Source organism: Centroberyx affinis, unplaced genomic scaffold, assembly GCF_046629955.1.
Source record: "Centroberyx affinis isolate AG114_WGS23_722 - 3 ecotype Tasmania unplaced genomic scaffold, CSIRO-AGI_Caff_v1 ptg004071l_1, whole genome shotgun sequence".
NCBI classification, from domain to species: domain Eukaryota; kingdom Metazoa; phylum Chordata; class Actinopteri; order Beryciformes; family Berycidae; genus Centroberyx; species Centroberyx affinis.
In genome coordinates, this window is record NW_027281860.1 from 277,120 (window position 1) to 300,585 (window position 23,466).

General features: G+C 42.5%; 2 protein-coding genes across 3 annotated transcripts; one reads left to right on the forward strand and one right to left on the reverse strand.

Annotated features, from left to right (window-relative positions):
- Positions 1-922: 922 nt before the first annotated feature.
- On the reverse strand, positions 923-10,073 carry slc25a39 (solute carrier family 25 member 39). Of its 2 annotated transcripts, XM_071542358.1 has the most exons (12): positions 9,946-10,073; positions 7,690-7,795; positions 7,450-7,509; positions 7,022-7,072; positions 5,940-6,049; positions 5,755-5,822; positions 5,151-5,275; positions 4,869-5,042; positions 4,040-4,149; positions 3,333-3,414; positions 2,761-2,841; positions 923-2,661 (listed from the first exon to the last, which is right to left on the reverse strand). In XM_071542358.1, exons 2-12 carry the CDS (start codon positions 7,784-7,786, stop codon positions 2,543-2,545), a joined length of 1,077 nt encoding a protein of 358 aa, XP_071398459.1. In that variant the 5' UTR covers positions 7,787-7,795; positions 9,946-10,073; the 3' UTR covers positions 923-2,542. The 2 variants fall into 2 exon arrangements, with proteins under 2 accessions (XP_071398459.1, XP_071398460.1); XM_071542359.1 differs by lacking the exon at positions 7,022-7,072.
- A 526-nt stretch (positions 10,074-10,599) lies between these two features.
- grna (granulin a) lies at positions 10,600-23,127 on the forward strand. Its single transcript, XM_071542374.1, has 18 exons — positions 10,600-10,652; positions 11,579-11,719; positions 12,245-12,382; positions 12,941-13,069; positions 13,814-13,895; positions 13,984-14,090; positions 14,756-14,909; positions 15,009-15,140; positions 15,323-15,420; positions 15,578-15,719; positions 15,809-15,906; positions 16,063-16,204; positions 17,422-17,519; positions 17,672-17,908; positions 18,786-19,184; positions 19,681-19,917; positions 20,119-20,376; positions 22,070-23,127. Exons 2-18 carry the CDS (start codon positions 11,579-11,581, stop codon positions 22,214-22,216), a joined length of 2,739 nt encoding a protein of 912 aa, XP_071398475.1. The 5' UTR covers positions 10,600-10,652; the 3' UTR covers positions 22,217-23,127.
- Positions 23,128-23,466: the final 339 nt, after the last annotated feature.

The following is a 23,466-nucleotide window of genomic DNA, read 5'->3' on the forward strand; positions in this document are numbered from 1 at the left end:
AGATCCGCCTCCAGTACTTCACACTACAGCCACGAGATGTCAATGTTTGATTTTGTAGAAAAGGACAGAGAAATCTTTGTTATCCCCCATTATAATTGAATTCAGCACATTTTTAAATCACTCATAATATGAAAAATATGACATAAAGAGTAAAAAAAAAAGTACATATCCAGGTTCCAGTTTCTTTTGACACATTTTTTTACATTTAGATCGCCTTTACATGTAACTGACTTGTACTTGTATTTTAATTATATTACTTACATTTACATTAATTGGTGGGGAATTGGTGGGGACTCGAGTCACATGACTCCCAATTGCTTGGGTTCCGGTGACTTAATTGGGACTTGACTTTGACTTGTACTTTGATGACTTGAAAAGGTTTCTAAAGTCTTTGTTCCAGCAGATGACTGAATTTAAATTCTGTTTTCTGAATTTGTATGGAATGATTGAATTTATTGAAGTTGAAACTGATTATAGAAATCAAACTCATGATGCTCTCACCAAGTTTTTATCCTATTGAAACCATATTGCATTGAACAGTCCTAGATATTTAGTTTTCTTTAAGATATTAAATTGATACTGGACTCTTGATTTGTTCTGACCTGACTTGCTGTTCTACATTTAGACTTGGGACTTGACATTAATGACTTGGACTTGATCTACATCATTTAAACTTGAGACATGACTGACTTGGGACTTGAACAAAGTTGACTTGGTCACACATACCCTTTGTTCTGTTTATTGTTGGAAAATGTACAATATGGTGCTTTTATACAGTATATTTGCTTAAATGTATGTTTAAAAATGTTTTGATACTACTTCTCATCCTAATTGCTAATTTTCATTGTCATGTACTGTACATATATTTTCTCACAAGAATATTTATGTAATTTACACAGTCCATAGAAAATAAACCACAGGATCAAGCTGTCATTTAATATTTATTACCCTATTCATTCAAGTAAAAAACAAAACTGACACATTCTACTTTTGAAGGCAACAATATTCCTTTTCACAGTCCAGTGTTGTAACAAGTTGTGAAACCATCAACTGCACATTTTCTTGAACCAATTTATCACTCAAATTGCAAGCCAGGAACGTTTGGAAAGCCTCTGACAACTGTGATAGAGGATATTTGGCCACATTCTACTATTTTTTTTAGCATCAATTACGCTGTCCTGCAGAATTTCAGAATATCTTTTTGGATTTGTGAGGCTTATCTCAGTGGTTTTCACAGATGTTGTAATTTTGCTCTGATGGCAATGGTGATTAGTTCAATAATTCTTGTAGTGTAATTGTAGAATAAAATGTAAAATTCATGTACCAGTGTAAATAGAAATTCCAAGAGCCACATCAAGATAGCCATAATTTTGTTTAAGTGAGTGTATTGTCATAAATCTAAGCTTTTGCTATAAAATTATACTATGGCTTTCTTCCAGTTATGAGAACAGAGAAGAGGCATACATTCAATCAACATAAGAACCTGTAATTATTATTGTTATGACAGAATAGTTTCACAGCGCTTGTGTTGCGAGACTGAAGTGCTACGAAAGGTCAAACGTATTCATCATACAAAAAAGATTTGTCAGTCATCCACTCAGTTTATGAAAACTGTCCACTGCTCAGAAAGCAAACCAAAATCTGGTTTATGAACCAGACACCTGTAAGGAGAACGACTATTTCATTCTGTAGACGTTTCATTAAATTTTATCATGAACATGAATAAGTACAACCCAAAAAAATGTCATGCCTTACTGCTAAAACTGGGTAATCCAGCCTATAATCTTGTAGGTTTCTGTATGGGATGGGATTGTACACACCATGCAGTTTGCGAGGCATTACAAAGGCTGAGGAATGGGAACGTTTTTGCCCTCAAACTCATGCTACAGTACTCATGCAGTTGCAGTCTTTTTAGAGAGTTTCTGGATTTTCCCATGAGGCATTTCACACCTTGCATCATTGTCCTTCACAGATCAAGAAATAGTCACGCCACATGTTCTGGTCACTCTGCTGCCCCAAGAGTCGTCGTTATCATTTGAATGTGTGCTGCTATACATGGAGTTGGGATCCGTGTCAAAAGGATTTGGTATAGTTCCCTTCTAAGGCATTAAAGTAATTATTTCCCGTCCCGTTGTTTACTTTCAAGATACCTGCAAGTAATTTACTGGAATATTCAGCACACAAAGCTTATGGTCCCAAGGTATCTCTCAGAATTCCTGGTTCATCATTTTAAGTGCCATATATAGACACTTATTTCACATTTAAGTTCAAAGATCTGATTGTGTCTCGTCACCTCGCAGTTTGTGTTTGTGCATGTAAAGAGAGGAGAGCTGTGGGGAGCGGCCTCGCTGAAATGTGGCTGAATAAAAGGGCCAGAGATGGGGCAATAAGGGCCGTTCCTCATCTCTTCCGTTTACACAAGACCAATTCCAGTCCGTCTTGTTCCTCAAAAGCTTCTGTTTGGAGAGACTCCTGCATAGTGTTTTTGCCTGTGTGCTATGAGCAGTCTCTTCCCACTGAGACACCGACAGCGGCCGGACCCTCAGGATGCCCGCCGCTCGCGATCCAGGTTCATCTGCTGGAAGAAAGTCTTCCCAAACTCGTAGCTGCTGATCATGACAGCGCAGGCCGGGGCCACTTTGATCACCCTGGGCAGGAAACCTTGGGAGGACACAGACGCAGCTCACTTCAGTTCCAGCCTTTAGCCAAGCAAACATTGCACTTTTAATTAATGTGATAGAAGAAGGAAAGAGTGTATACCTGCAAAAAGGCCCCTGTAGCCCGACTCGGCCCATATTTCCTTCATTATGTGCCATGTGGATGTGGTTCTCTTTACGGGAACTAGGAGGAATGGGAGTAAGCTACCACTTAGAATTTGCTATACTGCATTGTACACATGTTACCATAAGGAAATACATTTCATACCATACGGAAACCATATTGCCTACATAGCCATGTAGGCAAAAGTATTCAACCCCCTTGACTTTCTGCATATTTCGTTGTGCTGTGAAGTTATTTCAAAATACATTTAGTCAGGATTTGTTTTTGTCTACGTTCTATGCAAAGCAATCTGTCCCATCAAAGTGAAAACAAATGTGTAGAAATGTATGTTAAAGCATAAAATTGAAATAACAGAGAAATCAGAATTTAATTTTATGCTTTAACATACATTTCTACACATATTTGATGGGACAGATTGTTTTGCATAGAACTCAGACAAAAAGTCCTGAACAAATCCTGAAAAAATGTCATAGCACAACAAAATGTGCAAAAAGTCAAGGGGGGTGAATACTTTTGCAAGGCGCTGTATAACTGTAGAAGCAGAAACAGACCTCCCAGTGTCTCCATCTCTCCCAGCTGGATCTGCCTCCTTGTCTTCACCACGTCAAAGGGCAGAGTCAGGATTGCTGCAACCTAGTCAGCATGACAGACACAAAAAATGAGTCATATCCTGGGCAATGCACAGGTGTTGGCACCTCAGAAGGTTAGATAGCATTCAGGGAGAATACTTATCCCTACATCAAGGATATCAATGCATTATATCAACAGGATTGCTTATTATTGCTCAAGAAACAATTTGTGTGTGTCAAACACTGTCGTAAGTCTCAAGTCCACACATTTGGAAAAAGGCTGGGCTCATACTGATTAAGCTGCACACTATTACTCCTACTGTGGGGATCCAACTGTTGTATCTCTCCCTGTAACATAAATATTTGAAACAGGACCTGAAACCTTGTTATCAAACGTTTTAGTCCTATGAAGCGATTTTGACATATTTTTACAAGCACATTTCTCTTCAGAGAGTAAAACCCACGCTCAGTGCAAATCATTTGAAGATTTCTGAAGGCTACCTTGATAAAATGCAATCAATGGGAATTCATATCCGATGGGGATATCAGACTGACTCTTATCAAGCCATACCGTTCATAGTTTCCGCTGATAGATGGTAATAAAACGTCAATGCTGTAGTAAGTAGTACCAAAGCGTAAATAAAGCCATGCTTGCTTGCTGCGTGTTTCTGTGTAAAAGGCGGACTCACAGCTCCAGAGACGGCTCCTGCAGTGAAGCTGATGGAGAAGGTGGACTGGGACATTCGGGCCTGTTCACACAGCTGGGCCTTCACCAGTTCGTAGTTAAACCAGTACAGCGCTGCAAACACACACAAACAGGGACTTACTCGCATGACCGGTGAATGGTAACTTGTCGCTTAGTTCCGCATCTTATTATGTTTCCCAATAACCACTAGTGTGACAAATTACCATAAAAAAAAAAAGAGGGGTAGCTAACATAACACAACCAAAAATTACAACACTAGTTAGAACTATACAAATAAAAAGTAAACAGCAGTAGAGCATACTGAGACAAAGCAATAAATGAAAAATATGTACGGTATGAGAATATACAAAAAATATGACATATATTCAGCATGAAAATAAATGAAAAAACATAAAAATGAAGGCATGTGCGATATAAAACAGATGAGAAATGCAGGGGGAAAACAGGGGGAATATGAAGAAATATTAAAAATATGAACAAATATGCGAATTTATAGTATATATACACAGGATTTGCAAAACTGTGCATCATGTTTGCATTACAGAAGGCCATACATATGTACAGAGAAGGTCTAAACATGCACTGTAAAAATGAATCAACCAATGCATTCCCTTTGATGATGTAAATAACTCATCCTAAAATAATATAACAAGTGGAACCAGCTTACTTGCTTCCAGGGAGTAACGAGCAAAGTCATGATATTACTTTTGAAACTAGTAATGACTCACTTTTTTGAGTGAGAAGTCCAACTCTGCGGACTGATTAACAGATCGATTTGTCATTACATTATGACGGTGTGGTGCTGCTCTCACCAGAGAAGGGTACGTCCCTCAGCACGGTGGGTCCCCAGCCCCTCCACAGCGACAGCAGGCCGTTCTGGGCCACGGCAGAGCGGATACACACCCGCAGCTCGCCGTACGACAGCCGGCGGGACTGCATCTTCGTCCTGACCAGCTCCAGGGGGCTGATCACTGTCACGGCCCCCACTGCAACACACACACACACACACACACACAACAGCTGGAAGTCAAGAAAACTCTTAACATGGTACAGTTAGATTGTGTACGTGTGTGTTTGTGTTTTCATACGCTTACGTCTAGCGAGACCCCCAGCGACGAGGGGGATATGGTTGCCCTGGAAACCCAGACCGTATCTCAGGAAGTCCCGCAGTTGGTCGTAGCAGGTGAAGTAGATGACTGTGGCAGGTACCGCCATCACCCTACACACACACACACACACACATATATATTTATATAAAAACGAAAAGGTTAGATTGAGAAACCCTCAGTCCCAAGAGCCTACAGTTCATGCTGTGACACACTGTGGTTCTAATCAGGATACTAATCAATGGAACCTGTAATGTCATATGAGTGGAAATCTGGGACCAAAATATCAGATTGCTGATTCCCATGATGGTCTCAATGCTGCTTCAGAGGTTTTTCCACCCTGATAAGAATAACATTCTGGGGGAAACACTGAATCCTTGTAATTTTTGGCATGAAGAAAGAAACATTTTCAGACACTGAATATCAGCACAACGTGATCGCACAATGTAACGCTATCGTCAGGTTCAGTACAGAACTATTGGTATCAGACTTCAAAACCCATATCGGTTGCACCCTAATCTGTACATTAATTCTCACCCATTTGTTTTAGAAATATTTAAAAAAATTTCTAGTTCCAAAGTGTGACACTCACAGTGTTGGTGGCAGTCCGCTCCACAAAGACCGGAGTCCTTCATGTCGTGTAATTTTCACAAAAGCATCCTGTGGCAAAAAAAACCAAATAGAATCAAAACATTATTATTTACTTTTGTGGAACAGAAGTAGACTGTGGCAAAACCAAAGCAGGTTAGTGTTTATAGACGCCATACTATTACTCACTAGAGTCCCACTGAAGTGTGTCGGTGTTTTGTACCAGCTGCTGCAGCTGGTTCCATTCTGACACACATAGATGTGATCCATCAGTCCATTACAATACAAGAAACACTTCCCTGTGAGAGATACAACACCAGGTCAGCACAGCTTTACCATTTTGACAATATGATGCAATGCATACAGTAACTGTATGATCCCAGCCTTTGCAAAATTCCTAGGCAAACACCAGATAAGTAATTTAAGAGACAGAATCTAAAAGTGACACAGTGTGTATATGAGTATCTGATATTCTGTAGCGTGAACTTGGTTTTTACTGCATCTAAGAGTAATTCTGTGATGTTTTGCTGTTCCTCGAAATTGAGTTGAAGCATCTGCTACAGAGGCGAGTAAAGGCAACCAATAACAAAGGCGATGGGAATGACCGCACAGCCACTTGATAACATCAAGGCTGTCCTTGCCACTGCTTGCTCTGCCTGTTTATTTAGGGGTTTTTTTTTAGGTATTAGCAAAACCTTCACAGAAACTCTAAAAAAAGCATCATTTCACAACCGGCTCCTACTATATATTTTACCCTGTGGAAATATGGCTGAACATAAAAAGCATAAAACCCCTATCTACAAGGGACAGGATCATAACTTAGAAGTAGTAAGGAAAATCTCCCAGACACAAAGGATGTGGTTTTATTTTCAGTAATGAAATGTAGCTAGAGAACATTTCCAGTGTTGTTTTCTGTTTCTTGGAGCTATTACGCATTGTCTGTAAACCAAGAACAGGTAGAAGTGGGTCATGGTAGAAGACTGCAGCCATATAACTAGCTTAGACATTCACTCATTAACTGAGAATGCCTTTGATAACAAGATACAGTGAGATTGAAGGCAAAGAAATGAAACCCATGCACATGTTTTGCAGTGACTGCTAATTTGACAGTAATTATGTGGATGTTTGTTAGGGGTTATTTTGTTTGCAAGGAGAAAAAACATTTCTTGTTAGTTGGCCATGTGGCCACACTCAGAAAGCTGTGCCAGACCGGCACGTTGTCAAACAGCGGCCAAGTTTCAGCATGCAGTGACTGCTGGTCAGATACTCACACTTGGAGGGGCGGATGACGCCACCCCAGGGAGCAGATTCACTGGCTAAAGCTATGAAACAAAGCAAGAGGAAGAGAGAAAGAAGAGACACAGTAAAGAAAGACACAGAGACAGAGAGAGTGCAAAAGACACAAAGAACAAGCGCAGTGCGGTTAGCAAAAGCATGGAGATACACATGGCATCCACAAAGAGCTGTCAAAGGCAAAGACTTCAAGAACCACACCCTTACCCGAGTTAGTGTTTCATTACCTAATCTAACTAGAGACGAGGTATAACCTAACACCACACAAGCAGACAAGCTATCTGAGGGCAACAGAAAAAGACAGTGTAGTCTGTTGTGATGACAGAGCAGCACCATGAATCCAGGTAAAATGAATCAACATTCATAGTAGATACTAAGAAGTAGCCAAAGCGCTCTGTGGTTTTACCTTGGGAGAACGGAGTCTGCTGAGCCTGCAGCCTTATCTTCACAACGTCCAGCGGTGTGACTGTCAACAAACGAAAGAAAGACCGATTCAGTTATAACAATGACTGTGTTGAAACACTGTACTTAGGGTGAGTGTGTGACACAACATTAGGTGAAACTCTTTTGCAAAGAACTACTTTCAGAGACTGATAAAACAGAAGTTGCACTTGCTGATCTTTATTTCCATGACCGCTGATCTCACCAAAAATAGACGTGAGGAGAGCTCCAGTGCCAGAAGCCAGCATCTGCTGCACTGGAGAGATCCCAGCCACGGGGGCGCTGGCGGTCCGCTCCCCCATCCTGGCTACCTGTCAGAAAAATAAAGAAAAATAGCATATCCCATCACATGGAGCACAGTATAACGTAACTAAACTTAACCGTCCAAGCTGTTCATTCACTTCTTTTAACACTGAGGTAGAGCGTTGCGTGCTACAGCCAGGTGTCTATGTCCCCCTGTTATGTAAAACAAATAAGGGAGAGTGGTGGTGTCGCAGTGGATCAGCAACGCTACACCGAGTCTGAGGCAGGTTCAGTGTCCAGTTAATTCAATCTGCTGAGTGGGTGATGCAAGGCCCTCAGATGCTGCAAATTAGCTTGTGCAACAGCAATACAAACTACGGGAGGACATCATTAACCAAGAACAAGATAGGACATGTGTGTATTTGTAGTAACAGAACACAAACCTGGGTTTGACTACTGGCAAGTAAGTCTCTGCATGAAGCAATTCAGTGGAAGCATTTCAAGCTAGTACTCAAACAAACAAACTAAAAAAAACTTGCTGTGTTCATAATATTGTCTTCCAGAGGAATGAGCTACTTTACCAACAACAAAGATGACTGATAAATAAAAAGCCAAACCACTCCTTCATTGATGCGAGTGGCCTCGGGTGAGGAGGAGGTGTTATAATGGGCTGGTTGACACTGAGATAGCTTATCTATTATATGCATGTCGCCAATCTCTCCATACAGCCAGTCAGAGCCTCTCCTCCTAACCCACACTGGCTCCCCACAATGGACTAACTGACAGAGTAATATGGTTAGCAGCAAATAAATAGTGTTTAGAGCAGTCTTATTTTGAATAAGTAGTCATTATTGCTTTTGTGAAAGCATTAGGGATGGGACAATATCTCATGATATGATTTGATAAAACAACGATACAATGTAATAAATAAAAGTTCAATGACACCAAAGTATGACTGAGCAGAATTATGCTATTTCTGGGCCACAAATCTTTCTAGCAATGGCACAGGCTCACCAGAATGTAAACAACAATTTATAAATGTCATTACAAAGTGCAAATAATATAATTTTGAAGGAGAGCTTGTGAAATTTTGACAGGCAAGCATCTCATTTATGATTACTACAGCAGAATAAAATGTTTTCTGCCCCACAATACATATCGTCACATTTTTGTGTTTTTCGATATATCATCCCATCCCTAGAAAGCATCCTCATTGCAGACAAATGCATCACTAGGATCCAACATGAGAACGAAGAGCAGGGTTTGCCTAGGACTTGCCTTGCCTGAATATGCAGAATTTAAGGAAATGTGTACCGTGGGGGATAAATGGTTTTGGATAATGAACAGTCTGGCTTACAGGCCAAGCCAACTGTCCTGTACCTTATCTGTTTGATTGACATTTCACTCCCCTGGCTAGTCCTATTCCTGGAGTTAATTACACCATAGTGTGACAGTTATAGCCATTTGGCCCTCAACATTTGCCAGGTCAATAAGCTGCTTTGCCAAAGCAAATCTTCTTCAAAAACCGTAGCTTAGTGGCAACTGACAAAAAATATACAAATGTGTGGCCACATACAATTTTTATATCTGATTGAATAATTAAATGACAAGTTTTGAGGTCGATAATTTGTCTCATTTCTCCTACACAACGTTGTGAGCAGTTTCATGTCCCATGCTGAATGCAGGTACATTCAGTACCATCCAGACTCATGCAGACTGGACACAAGGTAATGGCTGACAAATTAAATAGGAATAACGTACTAATGAGCAAAACCAAAACTAAGGTCATTCTGATGACATTATCAATTTACTTGATTCAACAATTCAACGATTCAACATCTCGTCGTAACTCAAAGTCAAAGATTTGACTTGGCTGTTGCCCCTTTTGTTTTCATTTATAAAAGTCTTTTTGCCCTCTTACCCCCTCTAGTAAGGACCACCATTAGCTAACTGCCCTTTTCTCCCCGAAATGGGTAGAATAAACCACACAAGAGAAGCGCTATTGATTAATTAGCTAGCTACATGATGTTAGCTTGACAGTTTGGCTACGTGGGTTTGTCCGCTAACGTTAGCTAGCCTAGCCTTTCTCAAATCTGTGTAACACCGACGTTAACGTTAGCTTATGACTGCAAACTAGCCGAGTAGCTATTAGCTGATTAGGTAACGTTAACGGTACTAACGTAGCGGTATGGCAGCAGGAAACAGGTTTAGTACTCACCTTTGCTTTAGCTAAGAGTGTCGTTGTGAAACAGATGTGTTTTCATTCATTGTGGTTGAATTCAGGTTACCACATTAAAGGGCTAACGTCAGATGACATTTCCATGCTGCAACCTCCTCGGCGCCTCCATCGATAACCAGTAAACATGTTTTCCTCAGGAGGCCTGAACTTGCGTAGAGCGGGTTACAGGTGTGAAAAAATGTGCACGGAGATTTCACAAATGTGTACACAGCTAGACTACACGGTGGCCATATCTAATAAGTGAGAGAGGCTGGTGCTTATGCTGTGAGATCAGTGATGAATGGCCAGGATCGTCAGACCTCGTGACCACGCCCCCTCTGTCACTACAGTCTGTCGCGCCTCGCGCGCCCCCTGGCGGAGCAGCACTCTGCTGCAGTGCAGCTGTCGCCTGAAAACAAAGTTTTCCAGTGAACCATGTTGTCAAACAGAAGCCACTACAACAATGTTTTAAATTACATTTCATTGTATTATGTAGAACAGGGTGAAGTTAGTTGACAGCAATGTATTCAGAGCAAATGGGTCTCTCTCTCTCTCTCTCTCTCTCTCTCTCTCTCTCTATCCTCTCTCTCTCTCTCTCCCTCCCTCTTGGGGGCGTGGACAAGGTATATCATGTGTGATATTTTCTGTTGAGACACTCCTGAAACACCTGACAGTGCACACAACAGCGCTTCAAGTCATTGGCAGAGGTAAGTGCAAAATGCGTTATTAATTATAATGTAAGAGAGTTACTAAACGTTCTGGTGTAATCGCACTCCTGGAGAGAGTTACAAAAGTGCTTTTTGAGAAATGTAACTGAATTGTTTCACTTACACACTGATAAATCAACCTCAGCCTGTATGTCAACGGTATGATTATACTTTATCAAGCTACTTTAGGTTTATAGCCTATTGCGCAGTTTAACCCTTTTTATTTTTATTTTTTTATATGTTATTAATTAATGAATAAAAGCCCTGTCTAAAATGTTCACAGGATTTACTGAGTAACCGACATTTTAGAGGGAAAAACGGCAGTTTACCTCCCGAAATACATGCAAAACGAAACTGAAAGTTTGTGTAATTCCCCATGGAGTCCGGTTTACATTGCTTATTCATGGCGAAATGAAATAAAAACCACATCAGGAACGCATCCCAACAGCATTATTTCGACATAAGCCTGAGCAAATGCTTTAAAGCAACTATTAGACTTCAGTAAATAAAGCAGACAGAGAAGACAGAGATTTGAGATTCAGGTATGATATATATTTGAGGTTATGTTTTAATATGTAGGCTATGACCTACCTCCAGTGAATATATGAAATGAAAGAAGAGGTGTTGTAAATAGCCTGGTGGGGAGATACATTTGACCTCTATGAGACAGTTACAAGTTCCTGAAAACAAGTGACAACATGCACATAGAAATATCTTCATCACAAGGTGCGGGCATCATGTCACTTTCTGTGACATTTCAGACTGAGTCTAGTCAAGCTTTTTTGCATTTGGGGAAAGTTTCATCGACCATGCATGTAAAAATATCATCGATCTCTCTCTCTCACACACACACACACACACACACACACACACACACAGACACACACACACCCTCTCTCACATCCCTCTTTCGTTGCCCTGTGCAGATGCAGAGGTGGGTTGTGATCTGTTGGGCGTTGCTGGCCCTGGTTGGTGCTGACGAGTGTCCGGACGGAGGGGAGTGTGAGGAGGGTCACACCTGCTGCAGCAGCCCGGACAGCGGGTACCAGTGTTGCCCCTTCAACCAGGTACACACCGATCTATTAGGCTAAATAGTCAAATGAATGTTCATCCCGTTGAACACTGGATAGTAATGTTAGGTGTGCTGTCAAACAAATCTGAAATTGTCAACTAATTTTTAACTTTAAAATGTTTCATACCTCGTTTGTCAGAGTTTTTACATAAAATTTGCTTGTTATCATCAGTTTAGACAGCAGAACTGTGTGTCATGATATCCCAGAATCACCTTATGACCTTATGATTCCACTGAAAAAGGAAGGGTTGTGCTATACCTCTATGTGCTTCACTATCATCAGCCTGAGAATATACCAAGCAGGCACATAGTAAAAAGACGTATCGCTGAAGTGTACATACCAGATAACCTTTCTCTCTTACTGTAAATTAAACAGACCTAAGGTTGTACACTGGCACTATTCATCCTCAATGCCGTTTTTACTATTTTATGACCCTGATAGTGGCTCAGCCTTTATGATAGGACTTTCAAAACCACTTTGGTAGTCAAACTATTCGTACTACCCTCCCTATCTCCGCAGGCTGAGTGCTGCGGGGATCACATGCACTGCTGTCCTGAGGGAACGCTCTGCGATGTGAAGGAGTCCAGCTGTGTGAACGCAACTGCGTCCGTGCCCTGGGCCGAGAGAGTCTCCGCCAATCAGCCCAGGCTTTCCAAAGTAAGAATAAAACTGTATTTAGCGAAGTAGAGCCATCAGTTGACTATGAACCACTAAACCCTTTAAATAACCATTCCGTTTTCACCCCTTAATTCATGCAAAATCCACTTAAAATTAGTTAAGGGAGTTATTAATGGAGGAGACCTCATCAAACCCCCCTTAAACACCACCTCAATTTTTGACTCCTTACTTTCTAATATAATGAAAAATTCAGGGAGTCGGGATCTTTCCATTAATAACTCATGAAGAACCCTGTAAACCATGCACAAAAGGTATTAAAAATCCTTTAATTACTAGTGTCTCCATGAATCAACCCTTGAATAGATCAAACCCATGATACTAACCCTTACTTTTATTAAAGCTATGTTATTTTTAATGGATAATTCATGAGATTAAGGGCATTTCAGGGATAAAATGAAGGGGTTTGATGTCTTTAAGCCAGATGAAAAATGGAGTCAGAATTGGACTTGTTTGTTGAGGTATTTTCCTGCTGTAAGACTGTTCCCCCGTCCCGTCCCGTCCCGTCCCGTCCCGTCCCATCCCGTCCCATCCCTGCAGTCCTTCAGGATGATCAAGACGTACATGGGGGAGGAAGACGACAACATCTGTCCCGATCAGTCCCGCTGCCCGCCGGAGTTCTCCTGTCTGAAGGCCTTGACCAGGTTTGGCTGCTGTCCTCTAGCCCAGGTAATCCAGCCCCGCCCGGCACTGTTACAGGTGCAACATGACGCATTTTTAACCTTCAATATGTCAGGGGATCCGGCCCAGAAGCTTTGTTGCATGTTGTCTCTCTCTCTCTCTCTCTCTCACTCACTCACTCACTCTCTCACTCTCTCTATAATGCATATAAATAAGGGATAAAAAAGGAAACAAAGACACCATGGTTGAGCCAGTGGTTGGCTAGTGTTTCTGAACACTAAGACCATATTTACCATAAACCCTGTTGCTTCCTGTCACCAAGAGGATCTTTGCTTCTTTGGTCAACAAGTTTTGCTCTTTTGCTTATTGAAGACGATAAATATGTTGAAAGTGATTTATTTATTTGCTCTGGAAGAACAGCGCTTCCTCTCTTGCTGTTTTGTGCCGTAAAACAATCCAGCAGATTTCCCGCAGGAATCCGACCCAGTGGTACACAATGTTAAATGCAATCTTCTCAGTCTCATTTGTTAACAGTAGTTAATGAGTTACTGTTGTTAAAATGCTACAGTGGCATTTTAACCTAAAGATCTAATTCCCACTACTGTATATTCTGTAGAGTTCCAGTTAGTGCTCTCTTGTTTCTTGCAAAAATGTGAATAAATTAGTAAAAATAAGCCCAGAGGAGCATCCAAAAGTCATTGATCCAAAATTACAGTGGATTTGTTTAGATTTAATGAAAATAATTGAATGTGAATTGTCGCATTAAGTTCTGAGTGACTTCCCGACTCGCAGGGAATCCCGTGCTCCGACGGGAAACACTGCTGTCCCGAGGGCCACCAGTGCAGCGGAGACAGCCGCTCCTGCATCCAAAAAGGTTTGACTGATGCGCTCCCTCTCTCAAAAGTGGTTTCATTCTTAATCCCGAGGTTCCTTACTTATCGTTGGACACTTTCTTGTTGCAGATCTAGTCAGTGCAGTGCTGTGCAGCGATGGAGAGTCAGAGTGTCCGGAGGAAACCACGTGCTGTGAGATTCCGGACGGGAGCTGGGGGTGTTGCCCCATGCCAAAGGTATGGATCGGCTGACGAAGAGAGATAGATCATGGCCTCTAGTACTGGAACTTGCAAGTTGTAAAAATGTAAAAAAGGGACAGAAATTCTCAAAAATGTGAAAAATACTAAAAAGCCTTTATTTTGGCTTACTACTATCATAAGCCGATATAGTAAGCCAATATAATAAATGCGTTTTAATATTTTTCACACTTTTCATACTTTCTTGGCTTACCAGTATAAGAAGCCAATGCAGTAAGCCAATATAATAAAGCCTTTTTATTATTTTTCACTGCAAAAAGTGTGCCTTGGTATTATTTTTTTCTTTTTTTTTTTTTTCTTTTTTTTGCATGTTCCAGTACTAGAGGCTATGATCTATCTCTGCTAATGATCTAACTCGTAACTGATCTAACCGGTTGCCAAGACAACCGTTTTTTTGACACCAGCAAATGTTTGTTACGGACATTGCAGCACTCTTTGTATCTTCTCTTCTCCCATACACGAGGTGATAGTTTTGAAAGCCGATGCTACTCCATAGCGTACTGAACGTGAGATTACAGAATGATGAATGAAGTCAAATGAAGGATTTGCATGCCCTGCTTCACCGTCAGGTTACGGCATCCTTATGGTTACTTATCGTATTTGGTTATGAGGTGATACTCCATGTGTCTGTATTATCTGAACAGGCTGTGTGCTGTGAGGATAAGACCCACTGCTGCCCTGAAGGAAGCATCTGTAATGTCGAACAGTCCAAATGCATTTCCTCATCTACCAAAAAAGAGACGCCGATGTGGGCCAAGCTGCCTGCTAGGAGGAGAGCAGAGTGGGAGAACCAGAAAGGTTAGATTTAGTTTAAACGATAAAACCCCAGCTTACTTCCTTTTTTCTGTAGTCATTGGCTGTGTGTTCAACTGATTCTGTGTGTGTTCCAACTTTCAGAAAGTGCAGAGGTTACAGCACCGGCTATTTCTGACAATGGCCACTCAGAAAAAGTCCCTGAATTTACCACAACCAATATGGTTCCTCCTTTTGAGGGGGAAGTGACTGTGTCACCTATCACTAAGGCAAAAGGTAGACATTTATCACATATCATACTACTGTAGCAGAATCTGGGTGTTATCTGGGCAAATTATACATATATATACTGTATATACTGTATGTGTGTGTTTTTTAAATGATTAGGAAACAAGTGTAGATTTTTGTACCCTAGTGAGTTACCAGTTTCAGTAACTGTAAAACCTTTTTTTTCCCAGGCAATGATGTTCCCTGCAATGATTCAGTGGCCTGTGAGGATGGAACCACATGCTGTAAAACCAAAGAGGGGGGGTGGGCTTGCTGTCCTCTACCAGAGGTACATTGATGACCTCTTTTTATTATAATTTTTTTTTTTTAGAAAGACCTTCCTTCGTCAACACAAGGGATATAACATTTAAAACTGCAACGTGAAGGGCTTTGCTAACACAGTAGTCTAATCGCTTTCCTTCTTTTCCGATCCTCACTTTTCGCAGGCTGTTTGTTGTGAAGACTTTATACACTGCTGCCCGCACGGTGAGACATGCAACCTGGCTGCCCAGACGTGTAACAGCGGCTCGAGCTCGGCGCCCTGGGTGGAGAAAGTGCCAGCGATCCCCAGGAAAGGAAAAGCGGCAGGTGAAGTTCAGTGTGACTCCACCGCCAGCTGTCCGGACAAGACCACCTGCTGCAGTTTCAGTAACTGTAAAACCTTTTTTTTTTCCCAGGCAATGATGTTCCCTGCAATGATACAGTGGCCTGTGAGGATGGAACCACATGCTGTAAAACCAAAGAGGGGGGGTGGGCTTGCTGTCCTCTACCAGAGGTACATTTATGACCTCTTTTTATTTTTTTATTTTTTTTTAGAAAGACCTTTCTTCGTCAACACAAGGGATATAACATTTAAAACTGCAACGTGAAGGGCTTTGCTAACACAGTAGTCTAATCGCTTTCCTTCTTTTCCGATCCTCACTTTTCGCAGGCTGTTTGTTGTGAAGACTTTATACACTGCTGCCCGCACGGTGAGACATGCAACCTGGCTGCCCAGACGTGTAACAGCGGCTCCAGCTCGGCGCCCTGGGTGGAGAAAGTGCCAGCGATCCCCAGGAAAGGAAAAGCGGCAGGTGAAGTTCAGGGTGTTTTCACACTTGGTCCCTTTCAGCCCTCCAAACAAACTCAGAGCAATTAGTCAGCATTTTTTGCGCATATGTGAACACTCCAAAAGAACTCAGACCCCTCTGAAACGAACCGTACTCAGACCTCCTCGGGAGGTGGTCTGAGTACGGTTCGCTTCAAGTCCGCGTTGTGGTTTGCTTACCCTGTGCATTGTGAACACAAAGCGCTCCAGGTTCGCTTCGCCCTTTGCCGTTGTATTTTAGCCCTCTAGGCTTGCCGTAGACAGATCACATGCTATTGCACTGGGACACTCGAAAAAACAAATAGACGTAATCATGGCAACCATGGTAACGCTAGCAAGACTAGTGGACTAGTTTGGTCCGAGGATGGAACTACTGCACTTCTCCAGATATGGAACGAAGAACACATCAAACGGCAACTGTCTACAACACACAGAAACACTGAGGTTTTCCTCCAGTTTTCAGTTCATATGAAAGCGAGGGGCTTCATTAGGACCGCACTGCAGTGCCGTGTGAAAGTAAAAAAAAAAAAATATGTCAAAAGTAGTTTACCACATGCGATAAAATGAGAAAAAGCGGAGAATCCTCTGAAATAAAAGACACATCTCTCTCCCTCCCTCCCTCCCTCCCTCCCTCTCTCTCTCTCTCTCTCTCTCTCTCTCTCCCACTCTCACCTTCTCTCTCTCTCTCTCTCTCTCCCTCTCTCTCAATGTAATTAAACTACTTTTATTGGCATGAAGTTCAATGTAATTAAACTACTTTTATTGGCATGAAGTACAATTGATTATGTCAAAGGTTTTGTGATAATCGAGGATGATGGTAAAAGTAATAAATGAATAGCAAATAAGTACTAACAGTAGGCTAATAATAATACATAACAGTAAATACATACATAGCAGTAAAGGTCTGAGCTCCAGAGGAACTACTATAGTGTGAACAGAAAGAGGACTGAGGCCCCATCAGAGCTGAAGTGAACCAGAAAGAGAACTGAGTCCTCTTTCAAATGAACTGACAATGTGAACGCAAAAAGAACTGAGTCCCTTTTCTGTTGGTCCACTTTTTGGTCCACTTTGAGAGGACTGAGTTTGGTTCGTTTAAAGAGGACTATATGTGAAAACACCCTCAGTGTGACTCCACCGCCAGCTGTCCGGACAAGACCACCTGCTGCAGTTTCATTAACTGTAAAACCTTTTTTTTTTTCCCAGGCAATGATGTTCCCTGTGATGATACAGTGGCCTGTGAGGATGGAACCACATGCTGTAAAACCAAAGAGGGGGGGTGGGCTTGCTGTCCTCTACCAAAGGTACATTTATGACCTCTTTTTATTAATAATTTTTTTTTTTAGAAAGACCTTTCTTCGTCAACACAAGGGATATAACATTTAAAACTGCAACATGAAGGGCTTTGCTAACGAAGTAATCGCTTTCCTTCTTTCCCGATCCTCACTTTTTGCAGGCTGTTTGTTGTGAAGACTTTATACACTGCTGCCCGCACGGTGAGACATGCAACCTGGCTGCCCAGACGTGTGACAGCGGCTCCAGCTCGGCGCCCTGGGTGGAGAAAGTGCCAGCGATCCCCAGGAAGGGAGAAGCGGCAGGCGAAGTTCAGTGCGACTCCACCGCCAGCTGTCCGGACAAGACCACCTGCTGCAAGAACGTGAAAGGACAGTGGGCCTGTTGTCCTCTACCGCAGGTGAACACACAGAAATACAGCAGAATACCAGAGGCAGGGACTCGAGTCACAGTTTTAATTGCTTGAGACTTGACTTGATGCATGAAGAGAAGGCTTGAGACTTTACTTGACTTGGGCTCTGGTGACTTGGGACTTTGACTTTGACTTGTACTTGAGGTTTCTAAAGTCTTGACAGAAGATCTTGTGTTTGTGTGAATGACTTGCCACAGATCACCTGTCAATCAAACAGTTCAGTACTGTGACGTCTTTTTTCTTGGAATTTCTGTCGATGAAGTTTGAGTTTCTCTTTTCGCTGCTCATGCTAACTACCCAGTTCTACTTCTGTTTATTCCAACCAAACTGGAACCGCATAATTTCCTGTCTGCTCCTGGATTTTATCCAGGAAAGAGCTACCAGTTTAGAACAGCAAATGTAGCACATGTAAAAGCTCTTATGAACTGGCTATAGGTTGAATCACTATTGAGTTCTGTCAACTGGCAATAGAGGGTAACAAAATGGAAATGTATTTAAATGAAAATGTCACGCATTATTGGTTTAAGCTCGATAGTGGCCATTACCTCTTTTCTATTCTCCAGATGTTGAGATCATTTTGTAACTGAGCAACTTCCCAATAGCATATCACTATTCAGCACCAATTTCTTCAATATTTCTAACCTTAAGCGCATTACTTGGCTTTCGCTTTCACCACTTCCCTTTTTTCCCTGCATCAGGGGGCCAGACAAGCACACAGAGACATTCTTTACATTTCTAGAAGTGAAAAACAAACCACACATGTGACACTACACACATGTTCATGCACTCAGCAGTCTCTTACCAGTGTTTGTGACATTAAGCATCCTTGCCATTCCCCCCCCCCCCCCCCCCCCCCCCCCAACAGGCCGTGTGCTGTGACGATCACATGCACTGCTGCCCCGAATTCACAACCTGTGACGGGACCAGCCTCAAGTGTCAGGGCCCCTCGGGGTCAGCACCCATGCTAGAGAAGCTGCCCGCATTTATTACTGCGCCACCCAGTGAAGTGGAGGTTACGACCCAAAGCCAGTTAACAAGCACAGAGGGAACGGAGCCGCAGACAGGGAAAGAGGACAGTGAAGACAATAAGGTGGGGGAGGGAGAGAAGGAGGAGGAAGAGGAGGAAGAAGAAGAAGAAGAAGAGGAGGAAGAGGAGGAGGTGGAGGGAAGGATTCAGTGTGACCCCAACACCAGCTGCCCTGACCACACTACCTGCTGTTTCATGTCCTCAACCAAAAAGTGGGGCTGCTGCCCGCTGCCAGAGGTGAGTATTATCTTCACAACCAATACCTTCCACACAAAATGACCATAATATATCTGCAGGGAATTGAGAGAGCTGTTGATCAATACCAATGACTCAGCTATTACTGAGGGGCTGAGATTTCTAGCTTTCAGACTTACTTTCCAGCCTGTACTATGTTTCAGAACAAACCCCTCCCACCCACCACTGGAGTTTCAAGACACTCTTAAAACCTTTTGAGCTGTCAGGGGGCGGGTGTGTGTGAGTGTGTGTGTGGGGTGTGTGTGGGGGTGGGGGGGGGGGGTGCAATTGCAATCGTACCGTTCACTGCTATAGGTTGATAGAGATAGATAGATTATTTCACGCACCTTTACTTGCAGAATATCACCGTACCACTCATGTGTCTCTAACCCAAGTTAAATCATCTCACTGCTGATAAAAGAAGAACTAAAAAGTAGGATCGGTACTGGGTTTTTTTTTTTTTTGGCGTGACACTTCCTCTCTCACTTCTCTCACCCAGGCGGTGTGCTGCTCTGACGGAAAACACTGCTGTCCCACCCACTACAAATGTGACGAGGCCTCAACCACGTGCACCAAAGGAGAAGTGGTGATTCCGTGGTACAACAAGCTTCCGGCGAGGAAAAGCGTCCAGCCTGATCCCAGCTCTGTGGAGTGTGATGCCCAGAACAGATGCCCAGAACACTCCACCTGCTGCCAGCACTCCACCGGCCAGTGGGGCTGCTGCCCTCTGCATAAGGTGTGCTGTGGTGTGTGTGTGTGTGTGTGTGTGTGTGTGTGTGTGTGTGTGTAGAGATGACTTTTATAACTGAAGCTAGTTTGACATGAAAATATAAGCGGCAGTATTGGTATAGATTAACCTTGTCAGGGCTTACTTATGTAAAATAGTAATTTATCCACTGTCCCGTCTCTGTTTGCTGTCCCTCCTGTCCCTCTGCAGGCGGTGTGCTGCCCGGACAGGGAGCACTGCTGTCCGCAGGGCTACAGCTGCAACATGGCCTCAGGATCCTGTCAGAAGCTCATCATGCTGCAGGTGCAGACAGTCCCGCTGACTGAGGTTTACGTGCCGAAGCCTCAGCCCAAGCTGTCCGACCTAAAGAACGGGGACGTCCAGTGCGACAGCCAGTTCAGCTGTAAAGACGTGGAGACCTGCTGCAGGACGTCCGCCACTACATGGGGCTGTTGTCCCTCTCCTAATGTATGATATACAGTAGGGTTGTCGTGGTGTTACCGGTGGCATAAGGTCTTGGAGTCCACACCGGGGGCATTAGCCCCACACCGGGAATATCGTTATTTTGTATTTTGTAAAATATTCAGAGCTTCCATGTTCAAGTTAGGCTACAAAATGATAAATGGACATACTAACAACATACTGATCACTAAATCTAATCACTAATATGACAGATTAGGATGAATAGGATGAATTATTTGTCTTTACCTAGTGACAGTAATGTGTCCAGTACAATCCAATGGGAGCCTAAAGAAGGGCAATATGCCAGAATCTGCACTGCACTCACATTAACTACCTGAGTGTTCAGCAGTGTTATACATCTCTGATTAAAAAGTGTTACCGTTTACAAATGCCGTTACTGTGAGTTTGGAGAGGAATCTTAAGTTTCACTTTCATTGTAGTGACGCTGACTTTGATAGCGCTTAGACCCTCTAGTGGCAACAGGCGGTATAACCGGTATGGCCGGTGTTGAGGAGGGAAACGACACCGGTGTCAAAATGGCACCACCGTGATGACTCTAATATACAGTAACACCAACACCTTCCCTACTGCTGAACCTTTAAAGGATAAGTTCAGCACAGAGAATACTGAGTCCAGAGTCAGCTGTCAGTAGAAACAGCGAGCTCCCTTGCCTCTTGCTGCCAACAATGAGTCCAAATGGGGTTTGTCATAATATCTCCAAAAACAATATGGCGGGCAACTGATGTATTTTATGTTCACAGCCCAGAAAGCAGCGGCACCGCACCATTTCTACTCAGTGGATCGTCTTCTACCAAACTCTACTGTTTACAATCTGACCTGATTGTCGCAAAAGTAGATCACTACGCCAGTAACACACTTGTCAGCACCCCACAGCAGTATGAGCTGCGGCAAAGAAAAATAGTTCTGTGATTTCCTGGTTAGTGAAAGTGTGCGTAATGATGGAACTGTGTCATGAAATCTGAGCTAATTTTAACTCAAGTACTACAACTTTTCCGTTTCCTCTCAACTCCCCTGTGGAGCCTTTTTGGAGATATTCTGACAAAGATCATTTGGACTCATTGTTAGCAGCAAGACGCCTAGCAACAGAGCTCGCTGTTTCAACCGCCAGCCAGGGAGTCAATATTGTCTGCAGGTCCAAGTACTGCAAGTGTGTAAGAGACAAATTACATATACGTAGGTCCAAAATCGCTGAACTTATCCTTTAACCATCAGGCAGACCTAATGTAATTTGAAGCCAGTGACGAAGGCAGCTCTGAATGATGCCATTTTAATCATGTAACAGATTTTTTATTTCGTTTTTAGGCCTTTTCAATGTCAAGTAATAATCTAAAACTGTATGCATCCTAATTTAGCCATGTACACCTTTCCTCCACAATGGAAGAACATACAGTATCTGCAGCAGTAGTAATTGTAGGAGGAGGATAAAGAGGAACAAAGCAGTAGAGGTCATGTGTTCCTCAGTTGAAGGTGCAGTATAACAGCCCGTGTCCCCCCTCTCCCTCTCCCTCTCTCTCTCTTTCTCCCTCTCCCTCTCCCTCTCTCTCTCTCTCCCTCTCCCTCTCCCTCTCCCTCTCCCTCTCCCTCTCCCTCTCTCTCTCTCCCTCTCTTTCTCCCTCTCCCTCTCCCTCTCTCTCCCCCTCTCCCTCTCTCTCTCTTTCTCCCTCTCCCTCTCTCTCAGGCGGTGTGTTGCAGTGACATGAAGCACTGCTGTCCTACCGGCTACACCTGCGATGAGACCGGCTCCTGCTCCCAGACCGCGGGCCTCCGCTGGGACAACTGGCATGTGTTCCTCACCAACAAAAAGAAGAGAGCCCTGCGTGTGTGAAAAAAAACCAAAAAACACATTATCTCTGTTTTGATTATCACTCTACTGTATTTTCATTTTCCGCACGCAGCGCACTAATAGAAGATAGAGGAAGTTTCACGATGACGGTCAGATGCTTTTGTTCTCAGGGGACAGAGGTAGATGCTGGTTAGGATTCTGTTAAATGAGACGCCTCTTGCACTCAGCTTTTGGGAGGAATCACGCTTTTACGATATTTTGTGAGCTTGGGATTATAAGCACAACACAAGCATAACACCACACAAGCATGAAGTAACACTCAAATATCACAAATATGTGGATAACTCGATTTTGATCAGGAAAAAGTCAAATAAAACCTTGTAATTCCAAGCTCACGATTGGCTACTTGAAAGTCCAAGGCATATAGAATTAAACTGAATTTGAAACACTCCAGGGCCAAGATGATTTTATCAGGTTCAAGAAACCTTTTAATAAAGTCACTCCAGTCTAATGGTCTCCAGTCATCATCTATTCAGGTTCTGCTTGTTTGAATCAAAACTACTCCGCTTCAGCTGCCTTGTGCCTCAAAATGCACTTTTCTATAGCTAATCAGTCCCAGTTTGGGCATCATCTTAATTCAGTGTGTCTTTTATAACCTTGAATGTGAAAAATGTGTGATGAATATATGAAAATTGTTGTGTGTCGCCACCTTGTGATGAATGAATGGTAACGCCTGCTGCAGTAAGCCTCTTGTTAGCCCACTTGTGACATTTTTCACACACATTTATAAACAAACGGCACGGCTTCACCTCAGTTTTTCACTTCATGACATTTAACCTCTGATGTATAATTTTAGTTTGATCTTCATTTGTCATTTTCTTGTATGAAATTGTTCAAAATCAAAACTGCTTTAATTGTGTGCATGTTTTATGAATTAAAACATTCTGCTGTGAGTTGTGTGTTTATTTGGATTTAGCACTGAATAGGAGACAAACAAGCCACACTTCCTGCTGCTCATGATGAACAGTCAGATACATTTTTTTTTTATAAACTTTGTTGAGCAAAGTATACAATGTCAGAGTGGGCCTATATACTAAACAGCAAACAAAGCTAGATAAGAGTTATTTAAGTTTCAGATCAGAACAGTCAGATAGCCTACGTTTCTGCATTTTCCTTAAAGCTGATGAGTTAAAAAAAATATACATCTTATTGTTAAAATTGGTCAAATCACTCCTGTAGAGGTTTTATAATGTGGCATCTGTTTCAATCTAGAGAAAGGGAGGGCAAGGCAG